Genomic DNA, 11,296 nt, shown 5'->3' with positions numbered 1-11,296 from the left:
ATTAGTAACGACATATGTTAACAACAGGTACTGTTAAGGTTTTAGCTACATATGTAAGTTGCTCAGCTGGTAAAATGTGCAACATGTGGTTCTATGTGTACATATGTATGTTTATGTAAATACTGTATATTTATTTATCCATTATGCAGCACCTATTGTATTTGAATATAAACAGGCAAGTTATAATTAAGGAGTAATTGAATGTTTCACTTGATTAATTTATATTTAATTTCTTTGTGGGTTAAGCTGAGGGTTAAGAAATGCTGCTTTAAGTCTTGACCTTCTTTGGGCTTTAGCGACTAAACTTCCAGAAACTTTTGATAATCAGCGTATAAAACGCACTTAGCCCATTTAATTAGTATAAGTAGCGCAGTAATCGATAATTCAATTATGGGTTATTGCTCGCGACTGTTCAACTCATAAAAAGTTCTTTGCCCACCCAATATAAATCTATATGCTGAAGTTCAGCAGTTTGCTTTTTAAAAAAATTCATAAAAAATAGGGTGATTTTTTTTTTTTTTTTTTTTTACACTATAACTTTTATTCGAATCTGTCTTTTTGTCCATTTGCATTTGCTAATTAAACAATTTAATTAGTGAAATTATCGTACACCATCAAAATTGAAAAATTTCCATGGATTTAGTTTTTTTTTTTTCATGGTATTATACATCAATTTATATATATATGTATTTGATAACTCTATTGCATAATGTAACATTTAATTTAATTTCCTTTTATATTTTTTATTTTTATTTAAATTTAATTTAATTTATGCTTATAGCTGTGCTATTGCACACTCAACACATTTGATGCTTTGTCATGAAAATAATTCATGTTAAATTAATTTATTTAACAAATAAGCGTAAATTATAAATACATTTATAATAAGTTATTATGATTAATATTTTTGGTTTGTTTTCATAAATTCATTTACCTAAATTTATGTATAAATATTTTTAAATTAATGCTTAAGTAAACAATTGGAAGTTTCTCATTGTTGAGCGCGCGTGAATTTAGCTAATTTTTTATATATTATAATATATAATAGCTGTTTATTTATGTATATATTTTATATATATTAAATTTATGCGCCGACTAGTGAAACATGAAAGTTTTGCAACAAACTCGTGCCTAAACATTTAGTTAAATTCAATTAGTTTTTCATTTTGTTTTTAATTTTATTTGTATCATATTTTTTTCTCTAATTTGAATGCTGATTTTTTTTTCTTTTTTTTAATAGCGCTTGCACACATAAAATTTTTTTATATTTTTTATTTTTTGTTTCATGAGTATATTTAACAGTTTACATTTATTTCTAAAAGCCCGAAACACCCGACAAAAGTGATGCAAACTAATCTCGAGCTGATGTCACCCGACAAAAAATTAATTTTATAAGTTGAAATAGTGAAAATAAAAAATAGTTTGAGATTTTTAGAACTAGAATTAGCTTTTCTAACAAGAAATTTTTTATAAGCTATTGGAAATTGCTTTATGATATTTTGGTTTCTTTCTCAATTATTTGTAACTTTCTTATTTAGTACATATAAATTGCTTTAAATGAAACTTTGAGATCTTTTTACAAATGAGTGAAACCATATTTGAGTGTAAGAGTTTGTCAGGTGTTTCCACACATTCGCGAATCATATCAACCTTTGGCACACACTTTGACTGACGCTCTCTCGCTTATCGCACACTTGCGCTCGGCCCGAGCTGTCATATCACTTGATGCCCAGAAGTCTTTTGAATGCGCGTCTATAGTCCAGATTGAAAATCGTATAGATGACCGGATTGAGGCCGGAATTGATGTAGCCCAGCCAGGTGATGAAGTTCTTGAACTTGTTTGTGGGACAGCAGCTCTGGCAGAACGGCAGAATCACATACATGAGAAAGAAGGGCAGCCAGCAGATGACAAACACGCCCATGATGATGCCCAGCGTGCGGGCAGCCCTTCGCTCCTTGGACAACGAGATCTTCTGTTTCTCCTCAATGAACTGATTCACGGTGCTCGGCTTCTTCTGCAATGCGCTGGCTGCAGCGACACCTGTTGACGACGACTGCGGCGGCGTCAGCTTCAGCGAGGTTTGCTCCTCAGTTTGGGTTACGCACACCTGAAATGTGGTGGAAATTTGCATGGATAGAGTATATATGTATATATATATATGTATAGCTCATATTATATACGAGGGTGTTTTCTGAAATATCTGATATAAAAAAGGAAAGTCTAGCAATATAAATTGTGTTTTATAAAATAAATTTTATAAATTGTGTTTTCGAAGCCATTTTCTATTGCTTCGATATTCTGTTTATGATAAAAATCTTCTGGCTCATTGAAATAGTCAATTACCGCAGATTCCAGCCCTTCATTGTCTGCAAGTCTTCTATCATCAAGCGATTTCTTTTTCAAACTTGAATATTATTGTTATTTAATTTAATTAAATTAATTAATTAATTTATTTTTAGTTTTTATTTTTTGGTGCATATTTTCTTTGCAATCTATTTTAGCCTAAACAAATAGCAAATTGACTAACGATTCTAATTAAGTAACTAACTAAGCGAATCGCCAAATTTTTCTTAATTTTTTTAATTGAAAGGCAGCTATAAATCTAAAGGCATTTGCCAATAATTTCATCTGGCTCACGCAGCTTCAGCCGGCTAACATCTAAAACCATTTTGCGGGGTTTCTTAACCGTGTTGGGCGTAGCCAGCTCAATTTGTCGACTATTATGGTATTCGCCTTGAAAGTTCGTTTAAGCTGTGTCACCCAATATTTTATGGTTGTAAGCGAAGGAACAGACTGCCCCAATTTGGAGTCTACTTCAGACTGTGACCTTTCAAATAAAAATATTAAATTTCAGAATGGTGACCATTTTAATTGCAAATTTAATGGCATCGTTAAACCAAAAACTTGAATATTTATTAAAATATTTTTAGAAATTTTTCATTAAAGAAATAATTTAATATTACTACAGTCTAAATCTCTCAGCCTCTACTTCTGCATCTAAGCCCTATCTAACCATAGCTAACCCACCTGTATGCAGCCTTTGGGATCACTGCCGCTCTCTGTGCTTATCTCGGGATCCGATTTGCCTGCTGCATTATTGCTGTTGCCTTGTGGCAGCAACTGTTGCTCGCCGTGCGGCTCGCAGGCCGACGACGATGACTGCGAACGTCGATTGCCTCGCGCCTTGCCATGCTTGATGGAGTCCTTGATCTTGGCACGTCGCGACTTCTTGACCAACACCACAACATGTTGCTGCTGTTGCTGCTGTGACTCATTGTTGCCCTCTGGCTGGGCGTGTGTCTCGCTGCTCAGACTCTCCTGATCGTTGTGAATCATGGGCGCGGCAAAGTTGGCGCGATCGCGGCCGCAGCACAGCCAACTGCCGCAGAGGCTGCCCAGAGCACGCGCCTTGGAGCTGGTCGAGCTGCCGCCCACGGCCACGTTGCCGGCATTGATGGCCTCCAGATCGGTGTTCTTCAATGCGATCGTATTCAGCTTGTTGGCCTTGGCACGCTCACGCAGGCGGCGTCGCGTGGCCACAAAGATCTCGATGTAGACGATGGTCATGATGATCAGCGGTATGAAGAAGGAGCCCAGCGAGGAGTAGATGACATAGCCGCGCTGCGAGGTTAGCTCACAGGGCGTGGCGCTGGTGAACTCATCCGGCCAGTCATTCCAGCCAATCAGGGGCGGGCTGCTGATCAACAGCGACAGCAGCCAGACGCCCGAGATGAGGAGCAGCACACGGCCCACGGTTCGCTTCTGGGCATAGTTGATCGGGTCGGTGATGGCCCAGTAGCGATCCAGTGCAATGGCACAAAGATTCAGTATGGACGAGGTGCAGCAGAGGACATCGCAGGTGAGCCACAGCTTGCACAGGTGTATGCCGAACTCCCAGCGTCCCAGTATCGAGTAGGCCACATTGAGTGGCAGCACGAGCAATGCGACCGTCAAATCGGCCACGGCCAGGGACACGATAAAGAAGTTCTGGACGATGCGCAACGGCTTGTAGGTGAAGACGCTCAGTATGACCAGAATGTTGCCAATGATCGTCAGCACTATGATGATGGAGAGAACCAGCGCTGTGAGCAGCGCCTCCCACTCCGGCACCGCCAGCTGCACGCCGAGGAAGCTGCCGTGCAGCTTCTCTACGGCCAGAGCGCTGCAATCGTTCGTTGACTCGACAATTGCTGTGGCTGTTGCAGTTGCTGTTGTTGTTGCCGTTGTTGTTAAGCTGTCCACCAGCGAACCAGACAGATTGGCCGCCAGCGCTGCTGTTGTTGTGGATGCCACTGTTGCTGTTGATGCTGCTGCTGCTGTCTCAACACTGCGTCCGTTGCTTGCTGCTGCTGTTGTTGATGCCTCTGGCGTGCTGTTGACGGCTGCGGCAGCTGTCAACGCAGCCGCGGCCACCGTTGTGGTGACATTTATGAACAAGATTTGATCTGCCGATGGCATTTTGACATCCTGCTAACACTGCCACGCAGCGTTCTCGTTCTTGTTGTTGTTGTTGTTGTCGTTGTCCTTGTCCACGTTCGCGTTCTCTTCCTGTTGTGTGTGGCTGCTGCCTTGTAATATTGTTCACCCTTGGTCTCTCTCTCTGTCCCTCTCTCTCTCTGTCTCTCTCCGGTTCACTGAACGCTGTGTGTGCTGCAAGGACATGAGAAATTCAGTTGTGCGTGAAAAATTTGATTTCATTTCGTTGACAATTTTTGACAGCTTAACGATAAACAAATATTATGTTGCAGCAAGCACGACTCATTATATAGAGCTGATATAATTGGGTACTTTAGATAAGAAGTAAATTATTAAATAGAAATATATATGTACATATATTAAAGCATTTATAGTAGCTCTACATATTTAGATGTTTCCTTAAATTCATATTTATTTTGCATGATACTTTAGATTAGAAGTAAATTATTAAATATAAATAAATATATTAAAGTACATTTATAGTAGCTCTACATATTTAGATATTTCATTAAGTTCATATTTATTTTGCATGATTTATTTCAAAACAGCAAATCGGACTCAGCCCAGGAAAAAATCATTTACAAGTTTTCAGAAAACATTTAAGAATAGCAAAGTTAACAATAGAAGTGAAAAACTCTCAAAGGCGGATTTAATCAGTTGACTCTAATTGAAAGAGTATGAAGAAAAGAAGGGAATTAACAAAGATTTCGGAAAAGGGTCTTGTCAGAAAGCCATTAAGAATTTAGCTGACAATATGCTGTTGGACTCCTTTAACGGGAGGAAGCTAACTAATTAAAAATGCCAGCTCAAGTAAAATGCCAACTGTAAAATAATACAGCGAGCTACTTAGCTTGAGCTACGGTCGATAGTCTTGTAATAAAAGATGTTACGACAGCAACTGGACATTTTGAAGGCCAACTTGCCTGATATGCGAGTGGGTAAGAGAAATGAGTGAGATGTGCTGCAAGTGGTTAAATGTCATACTCATACTGAGTAAGAAATGTAAAAAGAGAAGCGATCTTGTCACTTAAATGTTTTACTTAGTCTCAAATGAAGGCAGGGTTACTAATGGGAGTATATTGAATAAGTGTTAAATCATTATCTTTGCTTTGCTTATAAGCAATATAGTAGCTATGGATACGACTTTAATCTGAGTATTAGCATTCTCTTCTTTGGAGTAGGCTTAGAGTACTCAGCTTTTCGTTTTATGACGAGTTATTCAAATTACTTTTAATCCGTCTTCTTATGTGCACCGCAGATAAGAAGTATATTTAGAGCAGAACTTTGAGTCTATTAAATATGTATAATGTAATTATGCTAATGTGTGCAAAAGGCAGCAAAAAGCAGCAATAGGCGTGACCTACTTAATAAAGCATATATCTGTATGCGTAAACTTGATAAGTATGATTAGTAAAGTTAATGTTGCTTTGTCTATGCAGTTGTGTTGCTATTTTGTAGATTTATCTGTCTCTGTGCCTGGCAGTCTCTTTATAGGGTTGTACATTCGTGCGACTATTCGTTCTGTCCAGATTAGAGCGTCAAATGCTAAATGCATATCCATATCCAATTCTTATTTATAATTGAGGAAAGCTATATATGAATGTTATTTATTTATTTAGAAGTAAGTGTTGATATAAAATTTAAAATTAATTTAATTTTTATATCAAAGCACTGGCTACTGAGGCCTTTGTCTCGATATGCTTGCTAATTTCGTCAATGTGGTAGAAGCTATGCAAATGTTCTCTTTTATATATCATTTTGCAATCCCGCAAGAGAGAGAAAATTATTGCTCTGTTAATTTAATTAGGGCTATAAATATAACTAGACTGGACTCTCAATAACTAATTTGTCAGTGCTTATGTGCTTATGTGCTTATGTGTGGGTGATAGATGTGTAGGTGTGCATCTACTTCTACGAAGTTCAACTTTCTAAGAGTACTATTGCTTCCATTTATACCCTCCAGAAAATTTACTCAGTCAGCATACATATATAGGAAATTAATCAAACCAAAGTCAATTCCAATTGCTTAGCATATGTGAAACAACACTTTCAATCCAATTCAGTTAGTCAACGTCAAGACTCATCTCAAGATTTTATTGCTCAAATTGAGCAGTTGCAACATCATCAACAACAGCAACTGACTCGAGTCATTTGATTTATCTGCGAATAGCTAAGCATCTTTGTCCCGCTGCCAGCTGAATCTCGGCTAATCTTAGGCTAGTCTATAAATTGGACATAATTGTTCCGCCGTATTTTTGCCGGCTTCAGCGCCTGACACATTTATCCGCTCAACCTCTTGCTGCGTGCCTTCTGCCCCTGTCGGCGTTTGCCATCGCAGTCGCAGTGGCAGTCGCTGGAAAAGCATTAATCAAAATAACCGGCTCATAAACTGCGCGCACGCGATTCGCAAAAAAAAGTGGGAAGGAAAGCTAGAGGAAACCAGAAGGGAAAAAACATTTTCATTCAGGCCAAAAAATTGTTTGCCTCGTATTTCATGGCGCGCGCGAACCGCTCGGCTTTCGGAGGCCTTGCAGCTGAACCTGAAGCTCACCTTGATTTCTGTAAGCTTTAAATGTTGCTTTTCTTTTTTTTTTTTAGTGGCAGATATTAATTTATGCAGTGGGTCAGCTTGATGAGCGGCGTCAGGCACAGTGTGGCCAGAGATCGGATGTTACTAAGCGAAAGGGGGGAACGTCTGCTATCTGATTTAAGTTGATTTAGCGCTTTAATTGCATAAATGCAGAGCTCAACACTAGGGTCCGCCGTGGACTGAATGCTTAGTGATAAGCTGATTACAAGCAGAGTGTGTGTGTCTGTGTGAGTGTATGGGGTGTACGAGTGGGTGACTGAGTCTGTGTGGGTGGGTGTGTGCTAGCATGAAAAGCTTTGGATAAGTTGCCTTGAGTTTTCCAACGGCAAACGCTTTGCACTTTTCTTTTCAGTCTGGTTTTGCATATGCAAAAGTTTTTGTGAACATGACCTTGGCGATGTGTGTGATATGCTATGATAATCTATACAAACAAACAAACAAACATATAGATAGACGCACACACTCACATACACACACACACATACACACACACATAGATAAACACGTTATCGCCCAGATATTCAACTGAGTTCTGCTTGGCTCGGCTGTCATTAGCAAAACTTTTCAAGTTTTTCCCCTAGTAAGCCCGCTTGTTCCCTCTTGTATAATGGCAAGTTTTAACTTTGAAAAAATAATGGGCAAATTTCTATAAACCACATAATACTGTTTAATTAGATGAAATATTTGCTTGAATGCGATAAATTTTTGGTTTTTAAATGAAGCACTTGAAGTAGAAATATATGCAAGAGAATATGTAAAACAATTTATATAAAATTGAATTATTTCGAGCATTTATGTAATATTGGAGAAAATTGGATTTAGTGCTTGAAAACCAGTTGCCCTTATATTTTTATATTTAAGGAATTTTTATATTTATGGTTCGGCATCTTAAAATGTTAAATGTTAAATCAGGCAACTGAATCAAACAAAATGTTACTTGACTGCAACAAAATTCAAAATGAAGCATATAGAACTTAATTGTTGGGTGTAAACGACTGTCTGATACTCTCTTAGCTAAATGAGGGTAATGTAATTTAAAAGCAATTAAAGAAAATAATTTTACTTTCACAAGAGTTCAACTAGTTTAATAACTAAACATTTTTGGTTGTTAAATTAATATATAAAGAAATAGTCTGGTGCTTCTTTATATTGCTCTAATCTTTTTCCTAGAAAGGAATATACATAAATATATCTCATTTCTGCCGATGTTATAGGAAAATGCAAAATATTTGTCTTGATTATTTCGCTTGTCAAGTTTCGACAAATTTTAATGTATTTCTTCGTAAAAAAAAATTGACAGGCAACCTAATTTGATTTTATTCCAGCAAACATAAGTCTGAGAGTAGTATGACATAAAACATAATACTATAGCTTCAATGATATTACATTCAATGAATGTGGCAACGCTATCCTGATGACGCGGAGTCTAAATATGATTTCCATTATTTCTTGTCAATAGTATATGATTATATATGATATATCTAGAGTGAAACAAAAGTCAGCAGTTCTTTGGAAAACTCAATAGGCTTTGCAAATAGCAGGGAATTAAAGACAGAAAAAGACAATGAACATCGGGTGATTCTTATAAACGCACAGCGGAAGAATAAATGAAAAACGGCAAAGTTTGGTGGAGGAATGCCAATTACTGAAATTTGTTAAGACACTTGTCGAATTTGGCTATTGTTTTATTTACATGCCATCGACAGCCGCACCCACACACAGACACACACACACAGAGACACACTGGAGTATAGATATAAACAAGTGGCTAAAACAACAAGTTTGCGAGTGTTTTATTTTTAGATGCCCAGAGTGGCCTATAAATAAGGGCTCATTTGCGCATATCCCGCATCGTAAGGATACACAGGAGCCTCTACATATTTAATACAGATAGGCGCATGGAAGGTGAGTGGCAGGTGAGCAGCAGGCATTGCAGATGAAGTAATACATGCGTGATTCGTGGCTGTTAGCACGGCTTAAAGCTTACCTATGCTTAGCCTAATGCTGCGAAATGCATATGGCTTAAAGGTAATATATTTATATTGGCCTATGCTTTGGTATTGTTATGTGAATTTTATTAAGAGGTCGCGATGTATTTTATTAGCTAATGAGCTGTCTCATATGCTAATGGCTATTAAAGGCCTTTGGACTCAAAAGAGTTCTTGAAAGAATTTTACAGATTAAAGATAAAAGCCTTTATATTAAATGACATTTTAGCATATTAATAAAAATTTTGGTATTGGTTTATGAAATATTTATAGCAAACTGCTTTTGCTTCTGCTGGTTATATATTAAATTTTTTAATGGATTTAATCATATTTATATATTTTAAAATACATATATTCATGATAATTTTACTATCGATCCCCAGATATTCATCTAAAAAATATATTTTAAAACTTTGTAAATATATATAAAATATACAGATAAATAGATAGGTATATAATTAGATATGTTTATACATATCTCAATAAAAATACAATAATATCACCATTGTAATAATTTGCTGTACTTGTTTATGTTATATAGTTATTATCTCAATATATTCAATAAATAAATACATAAATATATCATAAAATATATATATGTCGAAGCTGGAATGGCCTCAGCTGATTTCATGATCCGATAGAGTTCACTATGTAATGTATATATTTTCTATTTTAAAATGTTCTTTGACTGAAGGAATATATTTATATATATTTTCGTATAAATTTAGCTAAAGCTTCAATATGCTAATATGATTTTACTTAACAGCGCCTCGAGCCATTTTAAGTATTATTAAACTTAACACAATTTTCTAATCGATAGTTCTTATGGAAACATGTTTCCAATTTGCTTTTGTATTATTCTCAGTAGCTTAGCTAACTTGTCAATCAAGAAGTTAAGAGGCTGTTAGGTCACATGCCCTTTGTGTTTCACAACATCTCAATCCACTTAGTCCACCTCTTAGTTAGCACAACTTCCCATACTTGAATATTCCACAAAAAAAAGGAAACTCGCATATCTAAATCAAAAAGTTTGCCAAGTTCTATACATAATTCAGCTGCTGGTTCATTCATTCGCCGTATTCAACTGGTTGCTGTGCCACACCCAGTTGGATCAATTAAGAGCCTATCGTGACTCGCTCCATTCTCTGTTTGTTCTGCTGCCTCTCATTCAAATCGCATAGGCTTATGCCACGCCCCAGATACCGACAACTGGCTGGCGTTTGCGATACCGCAACTAGCTGTATCCATTTCTAACAATTTCTGCCCACTTCAAGTCTCCTTTTGTGGCCATGGCATTGTCCGCTTTGGCGGAACGTGCCCGCTGTATTTCTATTATAGCCTATGCCTATTGCTAGTTCCCCTCCCTCGGCCGTCAAAATGGAAGTCGACCTGTTTCAATAAAGTCCAGCGAAATGAAAATGCGAATGGCTTCAACCTTATCCACACACGCACACACACACACTCACACACACCCACATGGCCGCAGTTTGGCATCCGCATTTCGCAATTTTCTGGCTGTGTTCAATTCAATTCGAGCCATTCACATTTCGCATGCGAGGCTTCCATTTCGCTGAGGCTTTCGAACACGTTCATTTGCGTTCGATTCTGAGGCCTTTAATGCGCGTTTTTGGTTTCAGTTCAGTTTCACTTGCCATTTATATGGGCAGCGCGATATGCGGAGAATATAACAATTTGAAAATGGTAAATTCGAGCTGGCTTGACTTCTCTCTTCTTATCTATTTGCTGAGCTGACAGTTTGCTGTTCGCACTTTTCTGAGGGGCTTGATGCGAGCTTAATGTATTATAAAGCACAGCAATAGCTCAACACACATATACAGCCACACACACACCCTCTCAGCCACACACTTGCAAATTTGTTTACACTACTGACTGTGTGTGTGTGTGTGTGTGTGTGTGTGTGTGTTTGTATTACACATTGAGTCTTGCGCGTGTTTGCGTATGCGTCTCCGGCTTCAATCCGTTTGCTGTGTTTCATCGCATGTCTTGCATGGCCACGTGTAAAATTTTCCCGACTGCAAGTTTATTCAATGACACAACGCAAACGCAACGCATTGATGTGTAAGCAGCGCAGTGCAGTGCAGCGCAGCGCGGCGATTGCCAAAAAGCTTTTTCATATGTAAATTGTGTGTGCCAATTCAGGGTTGAATAGTTTTAGTCGTTCAGTTTGCGTCGGACGGACTGGAGAGATATTTCTAAATGGGATAGTAGAGTTGTCTTGGC

The 11,296-nt window shown here is 37.6% G+C and overlaps 1 protein-coding gene across 2 annotated transcripts in view; it reads right to left on the bottom strand.

Moving 5' to 3' along the window:
- Positions 1-3: 3 nt before the first annotated feature.
- Positions 4-11,296, bottom strand: part of Oct-TyrR (Octopamine-Tyramine receptor) — a 48,840-nt gene continuing 37,547 nt past the window's right edge. For both annotated transcript variants that reach the window (XM_089466831.1, XM_018008980.2), the window contains 2 exons: positions 3,029-4,651; positions 4-2,108 (listed from right to left, as the gene is read on the bottom strand). In XM_089466831.1, coding sequence (XP_089322957.1) covers positions 1,719-2,108; positions 3,029-4,459 — 1,821 coding nt within the window. In that variant the 5' untranslated portion in view covers positions 4,460-4,651 and the 3' untranslated portion in view covers positions 4-1,718. The remainder of the gene's footprint in view (positions 2,109-3,028; positions 4,652-11,296) is intronic.

Source organism: Drosophila arizonae, chromosome 4, assembly GCF_054131065.1.
Source record: "Drosophila arizonae isolate 15081-1271.41 chromosome 4, UAZ_ARI_1.0, whole genome shotgun sequence".
NCBI classification, from domain to species: Eukaryota; Metazoa; Arthropoda; class Insecta; order Diptera; family Drosophilidae; genus Drosophila; species Drosophila arizonae.
This window is presented reverse-complemented; position numbering and strand designations above follow the sequence as displayed.